The 22,709-nt window shown below is 43.1% G+C and overlaps 1 protein-coding gene and 1 long non-coding RNA gene across 2 annotated transcripts; both read right to left on the reverse strand.

Moving 5' to 3' along the window:
- Window positions 1–535: 535 nt before the first annotated feature.
- Window positions 536–3,120, reverse strand: LOC120685387. Its single transcript, XR_005679538.1, has 2 exons — window positions 2,612–3,120; window positions 536–901 (listed from the first exon to the last, which is right to left on the reverse strand). It is a non-coding gene; the product is annotated as an uncharacterized LOC120685387 (long non-coding RNA).
- A 2,897-nt stretch (window positions 3,121–6,017) lies between these two features.
- LOC120685386 (DNA replication licensing factor MCM2-like) lies at window positions 6,018–12,282 on the reverse strand. Its single transcript, XM_039967268.1, has 18 exons — window positions 12,122–12,282; window positions 11,777–12,015; window positions 10,747–10,934; window positions 10,147–10,340; window positions 9,813–10,002; window positions 9,485–9,704; window positions 9,193–9,400; window positions 8,920–9,054; window positions 8,645–8,836; window positions 8,392–8,564; window positions 8,136–8,324; window positions 7,928–8,044; window positions 7,752–7,836; window positions 7,516–7,668; window positions 7,314–7,439; window positions 7,020–7,202; window positions 6,590–6,751; window positions 6,018–6,513 (listed from the first exon to the last, which is right to left on the reverse strand). The coding sequence occupies exons 1-18, from the start codon at window positions 12,122–12,124 to the stop codon at window positions 6,397–6,399; spliced, it is 2,874 nt and encodes a 957-aa protein (XP_039823202.1). The 5' UTR covers window positions 12,125–12,282; the 3' UTR covers window positions 6,018–6,396.
- Between the last annotated feature and the right edge of the window lie 10,427 nt (window positions 12,283–22,709).

The following is a 22,709-nucleotide window of genomic DNA, read 5'->3' on the forward strand; positions in this document are numbered from 1 at the left end:
ACATAAGTATAAGTGGATCTGCATAAAAAATACTGAGTAATTGCTGGTACACCATTGTTGAACGTAAAAAATCATGTAAGAAAATAAGAAAATAACTGAACATATATAATACTGAATAACTAAAGAAATTACTACAAATTGCATAAAATACGAAACTACAAATTTCATAAAATACTGAATAGGTGCTCTTGGATCCAAACATCAGCTGAATAGTTTTTTCTAAGTCTCTCGGTAAGTGAATCAAAACACAGGGGTTATATATACATCCAAAAATACTGAAATCATAGAAAATCATCCCATCCCCCCCCCCTCAAATTTGTAACAATTACTGGCCTGCGTGGAACACTAACTAACTGGATCTATATTGATTACTGAATCTACGTATGCATATGTATTACTGGATCTGTATATAAAAAAGTACTAAATAATTGGATCTCATTTTGTTGAATCCATCCAATGTAAAAAACGGTGTAGGTGAAAAAGTCTCGAGTCACCAAAAAATGTGAACAGAAAATTACTGTATGTACATAAAGAATACTGAATAACTGGATCTCCCTATTACTGAATCCAAGCATGTACAGGGGTGTTACTAGAAAATAATGATTCACCAGCAACACCAGAGAAATAATGGAGAAGTGCATACTGCAGAAATAAAAAGGCTTCTATGGATTACTGAATCCAAACATATACATGTATTGTCCAGGCTACACATATGTACAAATATTAGTCACAATTAACTGTATCATGCCGCCTTCAAAAAAATCTTTAAAATACAATTGAGGCCTCTTAGTCTTCACTTGGAACCCTCTCCCTTGTGAAGTTCAGTACTATCACTATCATGTGCATGAGGTGATAGAGTTGGAAAAGGGTGTCATGCCATATGAACCTGCCACTAGTAAAACTTTGAAAAGATTATTGACAAAAACGGAGCAAGACCCGCAGAATACTGAATTATCGGGTTACTGCTTTACTGAGAATAACTAGAGTGCTACATAGTATTACTGGTTTACAAAGAATTACTGAAAAATAAGCAAGAAATTCTAGGGAATTCAGAGATTACTTATATTTGTAAGTATTACTGGATTACTGAACACATATCGTAAGCGAGGGCAGTAGGGTGACCATACCCCATATCCAACAGAATTGAGGTTTAGTTCTTTATCATCAAGCATCAGTAATAAAAAAAATACTGGGCTATCTACGAAACCTAAAAAATTACTGATACTAAATCCTAACAAAAACTACTAGCCTAACTACCTAACATTGAGCATTGTTTAGAGCATAAAAAATATTCAGTAATCGCCAATAAAAATGGGGTGATTTTGAGTATTAAACATTACTCGTGTTGTTCTCACCTCAATTTGTTAGCGTCGTTGCTTACTTAACGACTAGCTTGATGGGATCAACGTGTCTTCATTTCCAATATACCCCAAGAAAACCTAGAACTTATATATGGAACAAAAATTGCGTAGATGATTCAGTAATTAGTCTATTCAAACTATGTTGAGTATCTGGCTCTAGATGATTCATGAGATGATTGAGCTCATTAGTTTTGGTTACTGAGCTCTATTTCAATCTCGTGTAGTTCGATAGTCTAGTATTTCATTACTGAACTACTAAACTACCTACTCAGTTCACATCATCAGTGCTCGGAATCGGAAAAAAATACTGGCCTAACAACTAAACCTAATAAATTACTTATACTACTAGCCTAACTACTCAATTTTGAGCATCAACATTCAATAATTTCCGATAAAACAGTAGTGTTGGGAATATTACTTAGTCTAAGCAAAACAAGCCTCTGTATTGCTAAACTAGCAAAAAAAAATTATTGACACTAGATGCTAAATATTACTACTATACTAACTCATGTGTTTGAGTTTGTAGTTTATCGCATGGAGATCAGTATCTTGCTTTAGATGGTTCAGTAAATAGCCTATTCAAACTATGTTGAGTTACTAAATATAAAAAATTGCACGAGTTCAGTAATTTTTTTAGTTCCTGTAGTTTTTGTTATTGAGCTCTATTCAATCTCATCTATTCAACCTCATGTAGTTTAATAGTCTAGTATTTCGTTGTTTGATCCAGTAGTCCAGTAATAGCTACTGAAGTACTGTACTAACTCAAAGCACAGCAATGACCGAAAATTACTGATACTAGACTAAAGTATTGAGCCTAAAGTAAGCAATAAAAAGAATAATTATGCTTGCATTAACAAAATTACTGAACTGAAAAAAATAAAAATACTTACAGAACTACTAGACTAACTACTCAATTCATATATCATCAGTGCTTAGCAATAAAAAAACTAGACTAACTACTAAATCTAACAAATTACTGATACTAAATCCTAACAAAACTACTGGCCTAACTAGCAAACGTTGAGTGTGGTTTAGAGCATCGAAATATTCAGTAATAAATTAAAATGGGCATGTGATTTTGGATATTGAGCATTACCCTCACTATTCCCACTAATTTGTCAGTGTCGCTGCGACCAGTTTGATGGAATCAGCGTGTTCATTTTCAATTGAGCATACATATAGATATGAATTCCAGATTAGAGGATTGCAAAAATTAGAAAAATGATGCGGTGTGATGCTCACTGGAGTACCTCGTGAAGGATCAGGACGCTTCTTTAACCTGCTGCTCGTCAGGACCATGCAGGGGAGGGACGGTAAGGCGCGCAGAGTAGGGATGCTTTCAGGTAGCTTTTCCCACAGATCGAGGTGCAAGGGCCAAATGCAAGGATGGGGAGAACGCCGGCATCTGGAAACCCCGAGACACCGCTCGGTGCGCGAAGGGCCCAGGCGGGTGTGTGGAGACCGCGGCGGCCGCTCGCCCCGCCGCACTCCATCACCGGTGCCGCACCCCCGGCCGCTCAAGGACGCCGACGAGCAGCCTCCGCACCACGCCGCTCAATGCCGCCGCAGCCACGCGATGCTGCTCACCACCACTGCAGCCTCCGCGCCCCGCTTGCCGCTTGCCGCTCGCCCGCGGCTATCCCGCTATTAGCCGCCGTGCTACCCCTCGCTCGAGGCTGCCGCGCGCGCTCCTGCCGCTCACGGAGGCTGTGTTGATTTTTGGATCGGGAAGAGGTCGGGCTGGGGGAGGAGAAGAGGGGGTGATTGGAGGGAGGGATATCCGGTGCAATCACCGAACTGGTGAAAGCACCGTGAAAGCAAACTAAAAAAGTCTTCAAAAAATTCTGAAAAAAATCATGAATGTACATCTCGGTCTACCCCATCTACATATAAAATTTCATGATCAAATTCATCTTACTCTAACAGTTACAAAAAAGACAAATTTGGGCTGCATTTGAACGTTAATGATTGTCAGAAAATTTGTTTTTTTTGTAACTGCAAGTGTAAGATGAATTTGATCGTGAAATTTTATATGTAGATGGGGTAGACCGAGATGTACATTCATGATTTTTTTCAGAATTTTTTAAAGACCTTTTTAGTTTGCTTTCACGGTGCTTTCACCAGTTCGGTGATTGCACCGGATATGCCTCCGTGATTGGAGCGGGGGTGGGCCGAGCGGGTTCGGAGTGGGTCTGGCACGGGGAAAACTGGCTCGGTCGGTTGGTTGGCTGGCTGGCTAGAGTCGGTTGGGTGCTGGGTGTAGAATACTATTCTATACCTAGGGTGTAGATTAGCACATAGGTATATATATATAGCAAAAATTATGCAGCTAGAAAATACAAAAATAATTAATAATTTGGGACGGAGGAAGTACCAAATTATCGTTCAATTCAAAATTACATTGAATTATATATTAGTTTAATTAATATTCAAATTAAATCCAAAAACATGTAATGTCTCTGCTAGCTTAGGTCGATACGAAGCTATAACAAGAATGGTAAAGCTCAGGAAGAGGAACACAATAAATTTTAGTTTTCATTTTTAGCATTTTTCTATAATTTTATATTAATTTTACAAGCTTGCAGATTCAAACCATATTACACAGTTTTTGTCTTACAAACAGGTCCCTGATTTGTTGCAGTAAGAACCCTAAAAAGAACTCGAGCTAAGCAATATAGTCCGAGGCATGGCTGCGGTGGTGGAGGTGAAATTCCATGCGAGTGAGAGGTTTTCCAATGACGAGGGGTGGCCGGCGAGCATCGGGGGCTCCCCTGCGACCGGTTTGATGTAGGGTTTGGGACCGAAGGTGGTCAGGAGGAGGGTCGTTAGTGTAGCAAGGGCTTTGGACGGTGCGTTTGGTGGTGTGCGGCGGCGCTCCGGCGAGGCATGGGGTCGTGGTTAGGCCGGTGTGGTGCGACGTGATGTGGGGAACTCATTCAGGGTCTGGTGGAGTCAGCAGTTGTCCAGAGGGGATGCTCAGCATGGAGGGTGGAGGTAACGGCAATGGCTGCCGCCGGGGAAGGCTCGGGCGTGAGCAAAGGGGTCTCGGCTGCTGTTTTTTAGACGCTGCAAGTGGAGAAGAGGGGGTTCGGCCGGCCTAGGTGAAGGAACCCTGAGGCACTGGGTGGCCGAGGGACAAGCGCGCGGTGGCCGTGGTGTGCCGTTGGCAATCGGAGGCCGCGTGGTGGCGACGTAGTAGGTGAGCGGGATCGTGGCAAGGGAAGATCGCGCACGAATTTAGATGAATCTACCCTTCGTCAAACCTTATTCAATTCTGACAAGCGGATCCAGTGTGAGGGGTAAGACTGACTCAATTCGGGTGAGAAAAGTTTTCAATTATTTTTTATCTTTATAGTATATATTATAATATTGATAAACTAAGCTCTTTAAATTTTATTTTTGTTCATATACATAAACTTATAAATATAATACTTATGATCTGTTTTGTAACTTGGGCAACACTGTCGGAATTTTTCCACGACCATGCCTCCCATCATCTTGGTGAAGATATACAATAAAAAGTCCTTGAAGAGTTATATATGTGGATGTGGGAATGAAGGGATGGGTGCCCAACACTTCAGCTACTGATGGGTCTCGTTGATTACAGTGTTGTGCAAGTATTTGTTATGATGTTGCGAACAAATAACGGAGAGAAGAGAGTGGTTTCACCTAAACAAAACCACATCAGCACTCATTTTAACACATTACCCTGTCGCATTTTATTTATGAAACTACAAAATGAAACAATGCATTGAGATCAGCAAATGCATATATCCTATATGTGCTTACGTTGCATTCTTGAAAATACAGATATGAAACCTTCCATTAAGATCAACAATATCACGAGATGCCACCAACCATCATCCCCCTTTCCCTCCCCTCGGAAGTTTGAACTCAAGCTTCTTTTTTACCTGGCTCCCTCCGTTGACCCTATTCACCGTTACTCCGTTAGCCCTGGGAGAGATCTGACAAGCCTTTCCTCCAGTCCAGAACACACACTAATTAGTTTACTTGGAGGATATAGTAACTTGTTACAATGCAAGTGCAACACTTGAGTACTACCTGTTAATAGGTAGATACTATAATAAAAATAGGTATGCTCAATAGTCAATACATATCACAACTAGTTGGGTAAGGTATGGGTAAGGCATTTATCCAATCTTGTGCCCACCAGGCATTTTGGGTAAAATTTCTTGCCCACACCCAACAAAAATAAGTTAACAAGTTCATATCGGGTACAGTAATAATTTGACAGCCACATTGCCTTCTAAGCAACAATCACAGTTCGAAGTTCACAAAATCAATGACCAAACCATCCAGGCGTCACAATGAATCAACAACCAGAACTAGCAATAATCACAAATCACACTTGCTGTTCACACGACAGCAACACTCTGTTGACAATGACACAAACATATAGCTCTCTCGCAAGCCAAATGAATATTACCACATAAGGATCAAATTTTGTCCAGCCAGTCAGCCACACACAAGCCAAACAAATATTACATCATAACTCATAAGGGTCAAATAATGTTCATACTACAAACAACCAAACCATCAATCCATCTTGCGAGTCATGGATCAATGATGTTGATAGTTCGATCTTGGTAACCAAGAACCCCTGGTAAAATTCCATGCGCACCTCACACAACAAAGTTCAATCCTTGTAATCAAGAACTAGTGTGCTACCCAAATACTGGCAATAGATGTTTACTACATTGTTCTATGTATGAAGACAAGGTCATTACATCAAGGAAATCATCACAGTAATAGCACAGAGAACCAATGATCCCATGGAGACAACATATCATTTGAACACTTTACATGGCACACCCCTTCGAATCCAGACAAGCCATACAGAGGTAGAAGAAATAAATAGACAACATGTTATCTCCTGGTAAGGCATACAGGTGCTGTCATTAGTTTGCTTCAGCTGCAAGCTCTAATCTGACATTCCGCTCTGCTGCGGCTTGTGGCTTTTCATCCAGGGTTGCCACCGAGAAAGCTAGGCTGATCATTGACAGAAGGTAGGTTGTTATGCTACCAGCGGATGCCTTATGATCCCACGCGATTCATCCAGGATGAAGCTGTTGTCTCGGAAGTGCGCGCTAGAGAAGAACGGCTTCAGGTCGTAGATCTCATACTCTTGGGCCTGTCAACATATGTATAAGTAAGCCCAGAAGTATGTACACTTGGGATATGTATGAAAGCATGTATGGATGTGTTACCTTGTTCTTCAGGTCCTCCACTTTGATCTCAATGTGAGTGAGGTGCAAGGTTGATCCTGAGACAATTTCTTCAAAGTGCAGAGCATCCTTGACCAGTGTGCGCAGGAGGAGCAGAAGCAGTTCATTGTAATCCTTCTTATATGTCATGTACTTCCTGAAATTCTGTAGACAGCAGAAATTTATTCGACATATGCAAGTAAACTGATGGTTCTGGAGAACTTAGACTGATTGGTAAATGAGGGCCTGATATTGAATTCATGCTATCTGCTTAATGCATAACAGGATTTGGAAAACAACGCATATTTAGTGTCATTTACTGACAATTCTGACCATTTGGTTACTAAAGGTGATTATTGGTTATGTAATTTAGGACATAGCCGCACTGGGTGATACTGGGCGATACTGTGGCATTGAGAAGTTGAATATTTACCTTCTGAAGTGCTTTCTGCACACCAAATTTCTGAGTGGAAATAAAAGAGTCAAGCAAGACACGGATGGCCATGTCGACATCTTCCTGAGACACATAGCTCCTTAAATGCATCCTTGCATGTGCCTCAGACATTCGGATGATTGATTCTATGTGCCTTACAGCAATTGGAACACCTTGACCATGCTGCAAAAATAGTTGTGAACCACTTTACTTCCATGTTTTCAATTTCAAGGGTATCACTTAAGAAATTTAGTCTATGCGAAGGCCTAAGCAAGGCTAAGAAGGATATCTTACAGAGGACTCGCGCCGGAGTTCAGCATAAACATGGCTAATCTTGTCCAGATCGGCATCATGTATTTTGGGAAATACATTCAGCTTGGCATAAGTTATGTACTTCTTCAGCATGTCTTGTGAAAGGACCTGATAATACAACATTCTGTTAGAAACAGAAGACAGACTAAAAAATTCTTTCGGCTGAAATGACAAGGATGCATACATCTGGATCAGCTTGCCTTGCAGCGGCCAATGGATCATCATCCACATCAGTTGCAACCCTGTCTTCAAGGTTAGCCCCCTTGGGTTGGGATCTAGCATGGCTGTCTACAACAAACCTTGCAAGCATTTCATCTGTAAACGGATCAACAATATCCTGTATTTCAGAAAGAAAAGTTCAGTACTGATTGACCACTGTTCAAGGGACAAATACATCACATATGAAGATCAGCTCCATACCTTAACCACGCAAAGGACATCAAAACGTGAAATAATGGGATCCGTTAATTCAACATTCTGAGTGAATGTCTTTGATGAATCGTACCTGTGAAATCAAAGGGTGAATACACTCAGTAACTTTCTTAATAATAGGCACTGGTTACATGGCTTGCAACTATGCAGGTAATAAAAGCTACCTTCCTCCTATTGGATTTGCTGCAGCAATAACACTGCATCGAGCTTGAAGAGATGTGACGATTCCTGCCTTTGATATACTGATACTCTGTTGCTCCATGGCTTCATGAATACTCACCCTGGAAAAATCAGAGGAGAATTATATATTCATAAGATAGAAATTTAGATGCTAATACTAAAGAAGATTCCAATGCAAATGTTATACAATACCTATCTTGATCATTCATCTTGTCAAATTCATCAATAAGGCATATACCCCTATCAGCAAGAACCAGTGCACCTCCCTCAAGTGTCCATTCTCGTGTTACTGGATCCTTGTGAACTGCTGCAGTGAGACCAACAGCAGAGGCTCCTTTTCCAGTTGTATATACCGCCCGGTGTCCTGTTTTCTCCACATACCTAAAAGATGGAAAATCAGTGGTAGAATCTCAAGGAAATGATGAAAAGTGATTGATTCTGTCCTTACTTAAGAAATTGGGATTTTGCAGTGCCTGGATCACCCATGAGGAGGACATTGATATCGCCTCTTAGACGATGTTTTCCCTTCACGTTCTTCTCTTGTCCACCAAACATAGCTAGTGCAATGGCAGTCTTAATATCTTCGTGGCCATAAATGGACGGTGCAATTGATTTGACCATCTGTTGAGTTCAAGTGCTTATGTGAGATATTGTACATTAGCATATCAAAATGCAAGAGATTGAAGAGTAAAATAACAAACCCTTTCCCCAATCCTTGGATCCTTGGACAACTTCTCAATCTCTGCCTTATCCTCGTCAGTTAATTTGTATGCAGAAAACAGATCCTGCTTTTTTGCCACGTAGTTGGCCTCTACCACTGTGGCAAAAACAGGGAAACCATTCTTCGTATTCAGAGACAAGTCAAAATTATTTGTGTATATACCAGTGACCTCCTGGAAATAGTGAACGCTGAACATCAGTTTGATTTCGACAGTAATATGTATTGAAAGACAAAAGGTGGGTGGAGAAAAATTACAATTTCCTCTCCTGGACGAGCACAGTCAATCAGATCATTCAGAAGTATTACTTCCTTGTATCTGGGAAGCCTGCCAGCAGGAACAATTCCTGGGCTTTCCTGAAGAGTGAGTTTCTGGTAGTTTCTATATATAGTCTGCATGGGAAAAATATTCAATTGTTAGGACTAGAGAGCTCTACCAGGATTAAAAAATAACCCGTATACAAACAAATAGATTAGAATAATGTAACAACAACACATAACTGTGAACAAGTGTTGGTTTAGTTAACTTGCCTGCTCAACATTGACTGTGAACGGTCCTTTGGATTGGCATTCAGGGCATGATCCAACTTTCACTTCAGTGTAGGAGTTCTGGAAGAAAGGGCCCAGGATAGTTCCACATTTGCTACAGTCATACTTAACCTGCTGCAACTGAGGGAATACACCAGATCGTCGAGTAACAACACCACCGATTCGAATCATTGTGTTGAGATGGATTTGCCTTACCAGAGATAAAATGGACATTAGAAATGCTAAATTAATCATAGTGCTAAGAAATACATGCAGAAGAAGGTATGTTCTTTACCTGATATTGCGTATTTGATCATAGACAGGAAGGTTAGTTATTCGGACATAGATCTTTTGGTGGATGTTCCTGTAATTCTTGTGGAGATCAAAAACAACATTTTTGGCAACTTCCTCCATAACTTCCAGCACTGATTGAGGTGCATCAGCCAACCATATGGCAATATTTGGATGTATATAAATAAACTGCTTGTAGTCTATTTCCAAGCTACACTTGTTGGCTGCAAAAGAAATAGGCAAGGTTAGAGAAGTAAAGGATTTCATACTAGCGGGATTAAAGCTTGTAAAAAATTTTCATTTCAACTGGAAAATTGTAGAGCAAATGATACCTAACACCATCTCGTTAATAAGACGGACATACTCAAATTCTCCTTGCTCATTCTTTGGATTTACATATGTAAGAAGGAATTCTTTAAATTTCTTTGCAATGAAGCGCTGGACTTCATCTCTTGTGACCCACTCTCTTAGTGTACCTTGGACACGGTACATGTTCATCTCATCTTCTTCATCAAATTCATCCTGCAGAAAAAAAAATTATGGTCATTTAAAGGCTGGACAACCATCTAGAACTGCAGAACCTGAGGCGTAATATTTAATTGCTAAAAACAGAACCATTGAAGTTCTAAATCAACAGCAAAACTAGTTTAATTGATACGCCAATACCTCGTATGGGTCATCATCAGTCTGATCAGTCATAGGTACATCACCACCAGAATATCCACGCTGAGACCTTCCAGGTGAACTTGGAGTGGCACCATCACCATCATCATCACTTCTTGGTGTTCTTGGTCCACTAGGTGGTCTAAAACTAGCCCTGTGCCTTTTAGGACGCCTAAAATTCATATCCTCATCTGTATCTGCAACATGGAACAAAAGATATTTGAATATACAGTAACTGACATGCAAATCTTGGGACTTCCAATGTGTCAAAAAAGTTTACAACCAAGGCAATCAGTTTACCTTTTTATAGCTATCAGTTCTCAAACAATTATCTAGACATAACATAATAATGCTGCAACAGAAAAATTGATTACTTATATCAATTACATGTTTACTATGCTGACATGAAGTCAAGCACAACCGATGATTCTCTAAGCAACTGTGTACAATTAAGACAGAAATGAACATTTAAAGCCACACACAAAAGCAGATTAACTCTCTAAGACCCTACAGTAGTTTAATAAAGAGCATAAATTCAAAGGACAAAAAAGTCACATTTGCTCTAAGACACTACAGAATTAGAATTATTTTTGATGCCATTACCCTGATCGTGGAGCATCCGTGGCAATTTCCGATCAGCTGCTGCACCAGTCCTCACATCCCTTGCATCAAGCTCTGCTTCCGCAGCCCTTCGATCAGCAATGATTTCATCAAGATTTCTTTCATCCTCCAGTGAGTCATCTAAACCAACTGACTCATACTGATCATGCTCATCCATCCTTCGGTAATCACTACAAACATGAAAAAGGAAGAGGAATAAATATGGAAACAAAAAAGTATAACTAACAGTGAGCAAGCATATGTATAAGGGGTTCGTGTTGGCTGCAGATTATTCATGGCAATCATATGGAAAAAATACACGCCTTCATGATAACTATTTAAAAATCAAGCAGTGACATCTGCAACAACCAGTGCAAGTCCAAATTCCCAACGATGGAACAAACGTAAAAAACAGTCATTACACAGGAAATTTACCTAGAAGACAAAATAACTCTATTCTGCTAACAATGTGTGACTGACCGCTAATGTGCATCAAGGCAGCATGAAACTCTTATCAAATCTCATCAAATATCTCACGAAGGCATTTAAGCCTAGCAAATTTCAAAATGGATGAACAGGAATTGAAGTTGGTCATTTTTTATAAAATTAGCATATTTCAATTATTTCCACGAGTCCAACAGATATTTGTTAAGCTTACCATTTGGTTAAGCTAGTACACAATTAGTTAATTACCCACTCGACTACAAACTTCGTCTACAATTTACGCAGTAGATTGGAATCCAACATAACAGCAGGTTTTCCAAACAGAATTCAGAATTCAGTCCAGAAATTGACAATTTCGTCGTCGATGGATACCATACCACAAAATTTCCTGCTTCCTGAGGTCAAACATGACAACAAATCCTAATAGCCTAGATCTCTGACCAAACCACCAGCCAGAAACCATCACATTCGCCAATCGACCACGAAATTTCCCAGATCCCCAGCCAAAATTTGGCAGCCAATCGAAACCCCTGAAAATCACAACAGATCCCACGGCGCCTGCAGCCGCAGTCAGATCGAGTCTGCTTACTCGAGATAGTTGTCGTTGAAGAGGTCCTCCCCCTCCTCGTCCTCCTCATCGGGGGCGGCGGCGGCGGCGGGGTCGTCGTCCTCCGGGAGCACGTGGGGGTCGACCTCCGCCTCGCCGTCGTCGTCGGAGTAGGACGACGGGTCCGTGGCGCCGCGGCTGGTGGTGTTGTTGGGCGGCAGCCGGTCGGTGCTGAACCCGGGAGACCCCGGCGTCGACGGCGGGTTGTTCTCCGAGTCATCCTGCAGGCGGGAGACAGCGCCACGCGAGCGCAGCAATTGGGGATCAGACCTTGCGGCGCAGCAAACAGAGGAGGAGAAGGAGGAGGAGGAGGGCCCGTGCGCTTACCATTCCGCCGGCGAGCGAGAAGGCTCGGGACGGCTCAGACGAGGCGGCGGCGGGGGGGTCGGGGTGTTGGGGAGAGGCGGGGAAGAGCTGTGTGGTCAGTAGTGGTGTTATGAGGGAGGCGGCGGCGCGGAGCGGGAGGAGTGGCGGGAAACTTTGGCGCCAATGCGCCAGCCGCTTCCCGCGCAGCAGCAGGACTAGGGTTAGTGCCCTCGTGTGGGCTGGGCCTAGGTGTTGGGCTGGTAGCCAGCTGATTCCCTTTGGGGCTTTTTTCATTTTTATATTTAAAAAAATTACAAAAATATATGTCAAATAGGGATATTTTCAATGTCTGTCGCCCATTTTAGTGGGCGACATGACCTAAATGTCGCCCAGGGCGCATTAAACAGTGAACTTGTAAAATCAATATAAAATCGTAGAAAAATCAAAAAATATAAACTCAACTGTTCTGGATTCTATGAAATAAGATCTACAACTTTTGTTACATAAAGTTTTTCATTTGATCAATGTATCTTGCTCTATTTTAAATACCAGTTTAATGCACTTTTATTTAAATCTCAAAATCCATCCTTTAGATGTATGTCATCTTTGGCCAGAGTGTTGCATATGGTGAGCATAGGCTTGTACAAAATTGTTAGGCCCAGAAAACATTTCTAGAATAAGTTTTTAAATTAGATCTTGTAATATGTCTAGTTTAAATGGGTTATTTATCCATGCTGCTATACTGAGTATTAGAAGTCATAACTTTTACAGTACCATTATTTTATTTCCTAAGAGCTATAAAAAAAATTTGGTAAATTTTAGATAAGCACAATTAGACCAAATGAATTATTTCAGATTTTTCTAGGTACAATAACTATTTTTCTTGATTTAGATACATTGATCAAATGAAAAACTTTATGTAACAAAAGTTGTAGATATTATTTCATAGAATCCAGAACAGTTGAGTTTGTATTTTTCCAATTTTTTTACGATTTTATATCGATTTTACAAGTTCGCTGTTTAATGCGCCCTAGGCGCCAGGACCTAAATGTAATTTTTTTTTACATTTAGATCCTATCGCCCACTAAATGGGCTACAGGCACCCTGTCGCCGACAGACACCCATTTTTTAAAATTTCCCTATTCGACATATATTTTTGAAATTTTGTTTTTTTTAATATAAAAATGAAAAAAAGGCTTCCCTTTGGGCTAAAAGAAATCTGGTTGAGGAGAGGAGGGCCCGTGCTGCATCTTCAGAACGAAAACCAATATATCTTTCGGAAGATATATTTTCTATGTGATTTTCACTTTACCTAACAATCGAGCAATAAAAAATATGATGGCATAACTCAATTTTTGAGCCAATAGAATTAGACCATAGATTTTGCCAGAATTTGAGTGACGATAGATAACAAGCACTCGATTTTGCAACCTGACTTGCATGTTGGGAACCGAGTGAAAATTTATATCTACAAATCACTCAAAAAAAGATCTTACCAATACACATACAATAGACCCATCATGTACAAATTAAAACGGTTTCTTATCAAAAGATTACAAAAGACCGTGACAAACAAGACACAAATTTTAAGAATATACAAAAGCTGAAACTGACAATATTAAAACATACTCCATTCATCTTTGATAGATATATTTCAAAAACTCAGATGTTTATAAATGATAGATATGTTCGCTATTGGTATGGGCTATGACATTAAATAACACTAGTAACAAAAAGATCCTAGTTAAAACATTAGAGGATCAACAGAAAAATCTATGTTGCATTTACTATATGATAAATAAGGTTATTTTTTTGTCATTGTGTTAATATGAAATATAGCTACCAAAAGTGAACGGAGGCAGTACCTTAATTTTAGGAACCGGATATAAGGAAGAGGCAACCAAAAGAAAAAACAAGAACGCCCCCAGAGCTTTGGTGCTCTTGCCACTACACTTCACAAATGCACATGCAGGCCAGGAGCACTAGTAGGCCCCGCTGCTGGGCTACCTCGCCTGCTGGGCCGGCAAGGCAAGCATGGATGCATGGGATGGTCACAACATGATGCTTGACAAACTAAAACGAAAATTTCTCTGAGTGTTAGTTAGGGTGGGTTGATTGATTGAATAGCATTGTTGGTCATGTGGGTGGGGGTATAAAATTATTCGCAACCTTAAATTTTAATTTTATCTCAAAACGTGAGCCCGTTTTGAATTAATGTGATAAAATGAGATCCTATATGTATATATTTTGATTATATTCATAAAATTTTCATCTAATTTACTGCAACTGTTGAACTAAGGCTGAACAATAGTTGAATCTTTTATATTAAACTGTTGAGTGTATTAATTTAATATTCTAAATATAGTATGTCACAAAATCTTTAGAAACATAAGGAACTGCTGGTACCGATTAAAAGAAAAACAAAAACGGTAACATACTCTATACTTACGGCTGTGCTGGCTTTGCTGTTCGTGCATAGGCTGCTGCCACTCCGTTGCGGTTGTGGTTGCGGCTTGCTCTCTGCGTGTAGAGCAAGCCTTATAGTTATGTCTGCTCGTCGATGTCTCGCCTTCCAGATCAGCTCGAGTAGGGGTGTATCATTTAATGCTCTGCATAGTCTAGTAGCAACATGGAGGGTGTTGACCGTCATTATCTCACATTTTGACCGTCAACTTCACGGGAATAAATTGAGTTTTGCACCATGTTCCATGCATATTTTATTTGATTCTAACGAGTTCCACAAGTTTTGGATAAGTTGTGCTTGCAGGAATCCACTATCCAAAGATGGTCGAAAACAGAGGAAATTCCGGCCGCCCGGCACATTCCGTGCCGACCGGCCTGACACCTCCACATACATGAGTCCAATACTTTCACTGGATCAATGTGACATGTTCATGAGGTTCCAGAACAAGGCGAACATTTCATATCCTGTCGGTGGACCCGGAAGGCACAAGGTTCAACCCAAAGACCCACATACCAGTGCTAAGATTGTCAAATGGGGAAACCACCCATTCCAGAGGCAATGTGGAGTGTTGATCTGCAACATCGGCGAAACGGAGGGCTGAGAGGCCCCGGAGCCAGGCCGCCCGGCCTCCCCCGGGCCGCCTGGCCTAAGATTCCAGCATCTGAGGAAAATACCCGAAGCACCGACGTCCGGAAGGGATCAGAGGCCATCACACAGAAGGTCGGTGGCCAGGTGGCACAATCCTAGGCCGGCCGGCCTAGGATGGGCTGCCCGGCCCCACCTTGCAGCCTCTCGGCTCCCGACTTTGCATGGAAGTTAAGCACCGCCTCTACAGTTGCGTGCACCTGGCGCTAACGGAATTAGCGGCCTTCTACCGACCTTGGAAGCCTATAAATATCACTCTCCCCCTCACTTGTAAACACACACTAAAAGGAGCAATTCTCTCTTCTCAAGTCTAGCGTAGGTTAGTAGTTGGGAGTTAGAGTCGAGTCGAGCTTGTCTCGGGGATCCGGAGTCGTCATCGGAGCTCGGTAAATCTCTTGTATCTTTTCCTTTGACTATTTTCAATATAAGTTATCTTTTTTATTTACTTGAGTCAGCTTTACTTTCCGCAAGTATTTAACTTCCCAAGTACTAGTACTTGTCTGCGGGAGTAAGTTTTACCTCTAGTTCAGTTTAAGTTCACTTCCTTGCTTGTCGGAGTTAGTCTTACGGGTTTTCTCGCCCGTACTAGTGTAACTCAAGTTAGTTCACTAGGTTGAGGGGGGATTTCTCTTGAAGGCCTCAAGAGAAATCCTAGTACCGAGAGCAGACGTGGTGTTTGACTTAGTGCTAGCTAGAAAGTGTGTTCCACCCCACGGCACCGCAGTGGTAGGCGGCAAGTGGTGACAGCTTTGTCCGTCCTTCGTAGTCCACCACGTTCGGGTGTTTTCATAGCAGTAGGATTGCCAAAAGTATGTTGGGCCCCTTCTCATCCCTGTCTGCGCCATTCGCTTAGGCCGCTGAAGTAAGCTCCAAGTTCCGACATCAAAATAGAAGCTTAGATTAGTACTAGTGAGGCTAGCTCAGTAATTTAGAAGTGTTTCAAGAGACCTTTCTCGCTCGTTGTCCTCCCAGCTGCTACCACTCTAAGGTATAGAATCTCATGTGTGTCACGCGGTCATAGCTTGGCCATTTATCTTATTAGTTATCTAGCTTACTGCTGCTGAATCAGTCGGTCGATATCTTCAGTAATGGTTGTCACTACAATTTACGATACACTTTACCATAGTGCTTCCCTGAGGATTTCACAATACCCTAGAATACTCCAAGGTGAAGTGCTACACTGATGAATTCTGTGCGCTTGCAGAATACCTATTCAGATTGAGCATAAGAGACACCAACAAGCATTTCTGGCGCCATTGCCGGGGAAGCAATTGGCTAAAGTTATCGTATAATTGAGTGGAAACCTTACTATTTTATCACCGCTAGTTTTAGCGGGCTTACCATTGCTCTCTCTCTCTCGTTTATTCGACGCAGAGCAGTGCATGACCGGTTTTGATCTACCATCCAACTTTGATCCGAACCCTCAGAGAATTGGGCGAATTGTGAGACGCCGCGTCGTCCCACCCCAGAAGAAACCCACTTGGAATCCTCGTTTGTCAGTCTCAGCACCACCCATGGCGAAGACTCTCAGGCAGTACTCGGCCCCGTCCAGAAGCCACATCCCTACTGGACTGAACAATGACCAAGGCAATGATGGCTTTGAGCTCAAGTCGGGACTGGTGAACATGGTTCAAGCGAGTCCATTCTGTGGCAAGGCATCAGAGGATGTCAACGCTCACCTCCAAAACTTCTTGGAAGTGAGCAGCACCATCAACCCCAGAGGTACCACGATGGACAACGTTCGTCTTCAACAGTTCCCCTTCTCCTTGCTAGGCAAGTGAAAGGATCTGAAGATGCCTAGAGGGGGACGGGGGTGAATAGGCTAAATCTGAAATTAAAACACTTAAAATATGGTCAATAACAAGTGACCCGGACTATCCGGGGTTTGGGTCCGGATACTCCGGACTGTCCAGACTATCCGGGTCACAGTGCAACGTGCCCAAAAACAGACAAATGTAGAGAGAAGCTTGAATCGAATGAACTAGAGGTTACCAGGAGGTGCTTCTAAGACAATTCTACCAGACAAGCTTGGCAAGAACCTTATAATCAAGTAGATCGACCTCAAACCCTAACAAAGTCAACTTGTATACAAATATCAAGTAAAGCAAGTAAAGCAATCCCAAATGACGCAGGATTTGTTTCCCCGAAGTTCACATCCGAAGGTGCTACATCTCTGTTGAGGAAGAGTTCAAGAGACGATGCTCAAGAACCCCTATGCTCCTCACCCATGGGCGAGACCAACGCTCGAGCCCGAGGTCACTTACTATGGGTTTCTCGGAGAGGAATGGATCTTACAAACTTCCCGTGGAGCTCACAATACAGCTTGAGCACACACGAGCACGCCTAGCCGTCTAGGAGCTCAAAGCTCCAAGAGTAAAAGACTTGAATCTGCGGGCTCGACAAAGAACTAGTGCTCAAGGGTTGGAATGGATGCTCACTAGCTCGAATCTCTTCTCTTGCAAGTCTCTCACTTGAATCCCTCAAGAAATCTCTCAAAAATCAAAGGGAGGGAGTGAGAGAGCTTGTTCTAGGGTTAGGACTTGGTCTGATTCGAAATGGGCAAGAGAGAGAGTAAGTGAGGGGGTAAGAGGTGTATTTATACTCCTCACTCTGAAAAATAGCCGTTGGCTAAAGGTTATCCGGATACTCCGAACACCCAGACTATCCGGGCTGAAGTCCGGACAATCCGGACTCAGCTCACAAAACTCACTCACGGCTGCTTCTTTTGGACTTTGTGTGACAAATGTCTCTCATTGGTTTTGTTTAGGTTTCTTGAGCACTAAAACTTAGTCAAAACCTTTGAATCAATGACCCTCTTGATAGTACGGCGATCCTAAACTCAATTCATAAATCGAAAATCTAATTCTAGAGTTTAATTTCAACACCGCTTTTTCATTTCCTTTTTGAGGGGCATACTTCATCATTCTTGATCGCTTATCCAATCCTAGCTCCTGCACGCATACTTAGATAACACATTAAACATACACGATTTTGTCGTCAAACACCAAAACCCACTTAGGGGCCTAGATTCCTTTCAGCAAGGCGAAGACGTGGTTTTACACCAATAAAGCAGACTTCACTACATGGGAAGATTACTCCAATGCATTCCTGACGAAGTATTTCCCGATGGCCAAAACCAATGCCCTCCGAGGCAAGATCTTTGGCTTTCAGCAGCTCCCGGATGCAGCCATTCCAAAAGCTTGGGAGAGATTACAGGAGTACATCGCAGCATGCCCCTACCACGGCATGGAGGAATGACTGATTATTCAGAGTTTCTTCAATGGCCTGAACACACCAGCTCAGAACCACATCGATGCAGCATTAGGTGGTTCCTTCCTTTCGCTCAGCGTCACTGCAGCAAAAGCGCTGGTAGAGAAGATTGCTTCCAACCAAAGTTGGAAAGGTGAAAGGCAGCAACAGCCCCGCAAGGGAATTCATCATGTCGATAGCATCGATAAGCTTGCTGCCAAGATGTACCTTCTCATGAAGAGACTGGAGTCTCCGCACCAGGAGGCTAACCAAGTTATGGATTCTCGCATGACATGCGAGATTTGTGGGGAAACTGGACACATGGGCAACTCTTGCCCGATTACTCAGGAGGAAGCTCACTTTGTTGGAGCGAACAACTCCAACAAATCAGGCTTCCGTCCTCAGCTGGGTTGGAATTCCAAACCCAACCTCCCCTTCAGTCAGCAGCAAGGTATGAATTTTAATAACAATTTTCAGCCCATTTTAAAGGACCTAGTTTATGGCTAGAAACAAATTAATGACAATATTAGTAAGAAATTCCTTGCTAATGACAAAATTTTGGAGTCTTTGGCCGGACAACTAGAGGGCATAAACTCAGTTATTAAAAACCAGTTGAGCTTCAACAAAATGATAGAAACTCAGGTTGCTCAACTAGCCTCATCTTGTCCTAACAATAATTCGGGAAAACTTCCTGGGCAACCGGAAGTTCCTTCGAAGGAAAGTGTTAGTGCGGTGACTACGCGGATGGGTAAGTCCACGCAAGAACCACCATACCCTACAGATGCAGGATCTCGGCGGAAAGCCGTACCCGCCAGCAATACCGATGCTGCAGACGAAGATCGGGAGGAGGCAGAAGAGTCCAACACAACCGCTGCCTAGGAGGAAACCGTGGAATCCCCTAGAACTTCACGGGAGTTTCACAACACTACTGCCTTACTGTTTCCGGAACATATAAGGAAGCTGGTGGCCGACGAGCAATTCGCCAAGTTCGTCGAGGTAATATGGAAGTTGTATGTCAATATACCGCTTCTTAACGCTATGCAGGTCCCAACCTATGCCAAGTACATCAAGGATATACTTGGAAACAAGAGAAGCCTACCCACCGCCGAGGTCGTGCAACTCACAGAGGAGTGTAGCGCAGCTATACTTGATCCTCTCCTGGAGAAGAAGAAAGATCCAGGATGCCCCACAATCACATGTTCAATCGGGACTCAAGATTTCTCACACGCTCTGTGTGATCTGGGAGCAAGCGTCAGCGTCATGCCCAAGGTAGTTTACGATAAACTAAACTATTATGAGCTTGCCCCTACTGCTATGTGCTTGCAGCTAGTGGACCAAACGGTCCGTTACGCCGCGGGAATTGCAGAGAACGTTCTGGTTAACATCCGGAACTTCTTTATTCCCATTGATTTCGTCGTCCTCGACATGGAAGTCGACGCCAAGACGCCTCTCATTCTGGGAAGGCTGTTCTTGAGTACCGCAAATGCACACATTGATGTCGGAGCCGGAGAAATTCAGATCAACATCAATGGGCAGATAGAGAGGTTCGCCTTCAGACCAAAGGTTGAACAATGTTCCCAGGTCAAGGCATTCAACCGGAAGAAATCCGAGAAAGAGCAAGATAGGCCATCAGCACCCACAATCGATATCCTTGCCGAACTCTTGGAACGACTAAGAGTCGACAGGGAAATCAGAGTGCATAACTACAAGAATGCAAGCGACGAATCCTTCGCAGAGAATTTGAGGAATCGGAGGTGAAAGCGATCAAAACAAGACCCGCCACTGTAACACCCGGTTTATAAAAGAACATAAACCGAGCAATCATATACGTGCCAGGATCAAGTCACACGTATATACAACAGAATGAACAGTATATCATAGCACATATCACGAATAAGACATAATAAAGCGTATACGAATGTTATTTATTACATTAATGACAAAAATGTCTGATACAGCGGAAGCGAAGTACAAAATACGAATAAAGCTCTCCGAAGCTGAAGCAGGGCGCCACAGGGACGTCGACTGGGAGACGAACGCCTAGAAGTCCTCGTAGTCCTGGTAGCGCTGAGCGAACTCCCTCGCGTCGGCAGGAACTGAGCAGCAGTAGCGTAACCAAGAGGAAAAAGTAGAGAAGAGGCAAGGGTGAGTACACAACTTGTACTCAACAAGTATAACACAAACTATGAGGCTCTAAGGTTTGGCTGACTGACTGCATTAGCTTTTAAGTCTTTGACAAAATTTTATTAAAGCTATTTACTACGAGTTGATGAATTACCATTAACCCAGTTACATAGTAATTAATCAAAATTAATTTATGATACTACTGAGAACCAAACCAAACCAAACCAAGGTAACCCCGAGAGGCACCCCCTCGTCGGAAGGAGCTAACCCCACTAATCAAAAGGAGGATCTGGGCCGCTCATAACCGTGAGCACGGCTAGTATACCAGTTTTACACTCTGCAGAGGTTGCACATCTTTACCCACAAGTCGTGAGCTGCGCCAGTTGTTCATCACACTTCCTTAGGTGAGATGACTAGCAAACTCACTACGAGGCCGTTACAAAGGACACGTTGGTAAGGTGTAACCGCTAAGGATTCAGGCAATGCATCAATGGTACCCACCTCGAGGGGTACGCACACCAAGCCTCGTAGCCTGGGCACCATTGAGGTTCGACTCCCCTCTTGCCCCGTCGGTAAGTTACTCCCGAACCAAAATGGCCTAATTAGTAAGCCAAGACCGTCCCATTCCAGTCTTGTGGTAGCGCTGTTGTCCCAGGTTGTCGCTCTATGAACCGGTCCTTATGGGGAGTGGCCAACCAGGCAGTAAGCACCGTGCTGGCCCCCTAAACCATGTTTCTAACAAAACCAATTTTAAATGAGACGTGAGCCCCTCCAACGAGCCACTCTCAGGATTAAGTTGCATATACCATTAATCAAATTAATTTACAAGGACCAAGTGTGTTATAGCGCGGCACCTAGCACAACTAACCAAAATGCAACCCAAGGGAATATATAAAGGATATAATGTGGCTAGGAAATCCTTATAGGCATACAATATTAAATGCAGTATGAAAATATATTTAAATGATAGGTGGTGTTCATGTTATACTTGCCTTCCTCGTACTGCTCCTGCTGCTGCTCAAACTGATCTGAAGACGGATGCTGCTCCGGGTACTGATACTGGGTCTCCTCAGATGGATCAACGTCTACTCACGATCACATGGCCAAAAACAGTTCACAACATAAACATACAAGCAAACAAAGGCTAACACTAATAAACAGTACAACAATACATAAAAACAGCACACTGAACTAGTCTAAAATTATTCTACGCGTTACAACGATCGCGTGGACATAAAGAACGCTAAAAACGGAGCTAAAACGCATTTTCTAGGCTAAAAACAAGGTTCAGGGACTAAACTGCAAGAAAACTAAGGTTCCAGGGACTTTTCTGCAAAAACTGAGGGCCTAAACATAAATAGAGGTTAGATATGAGGGCCAGCGTGCAAAAGACCAGGTGCTGGACCGCGGGTTTGAAATCTGGAAAGGTCAGGGTGTTCCGTGTAAAAATTTGGGTTGATCTGTAAATAGGTTTACACAGGCAAGGACTGCGGGTTGATATTCGGAAAGGCTGGGGTCTCTTTAACAAAATTCCAAGGCTGAACCGGTATGCGTGGATCCAGGCCGCTGGATCTGGATCTAACGGTTTAGATCTAATGAAACTTCGATCTAATCTAGAGCGCTGGTTTCGGATCGGACGCACCAGATTCAACAGGGCGCGGGGCGGCGGCGGAACGCGCCGGCGGCATGCTACCGCGGCGGGGGATCGTCGGTGTAAACCGAATCCGGCGTTCCCGGGCTCGATTCGGGTCGCGGTTGGGTCAGGGAGCATCGGCGGAATACGTGTAACCCACCTGTGCCCTCAGGTCGGGGGATTGCGGCTCGGTTGGGGGCTCGCGGTGGTGCAGGCGGCGCTAGCCCGTCGGCGAGGCCAACTAGGTGCAGCAGAAGGAGAAAAGGGCCAGGGAACGGGCACGGCGTGTTCGTTACCCTCGTGCGAAGCTGATGCCGGCCGTAGAAATCGACGAGAGGTGGCGCAGGGCGGAAATCGGGGCGGCGCAGAGGTGGTTGGCTCCTCCTCCGCAGCGATTCCCGTGCGTGTAGGGGTTGGAGTCGGCGGGTTCGGGCTTGAGGAGGCTCCTGGCGCCAAGGAGGAGCTCCTGCGGCGGCTCTTGGTGGCGGAGGTGG

The sequence above is a fragment of the Panicum virgatum genome, chromosome 8N (genome assembly GCF_016808335.1).
Source record: "Panicum virgatum strain AP13 chromosome 8N, P.virgatum_v5, whole genome shotgun sequence".
Lineage (NCBI taxonomy): Eukaryota > Viridiplantae > Streptophyta > Magnoliopsida > Poales > Poaceae > Panicum > Panicum virgatum.

Coding starts and splice junctions, on each gene's coding strand:
- LOC120685386 (XM_039967268.1), bottom strand. Junction 9,705..9,812: donor TATTAACGAGATGGTGTTAG/GTATCATTTGCT, acceptor TTTCTTTTGCAG/CCAACAAGTGTAGCTTGGAA. Junction 8,325..8,391: donor GCAAAATCCCAATTTCTTAA/GTAAGGACAGAA, acceptor TCCATCTTTTAG/GTATGTGGAGAAAACAGGAC.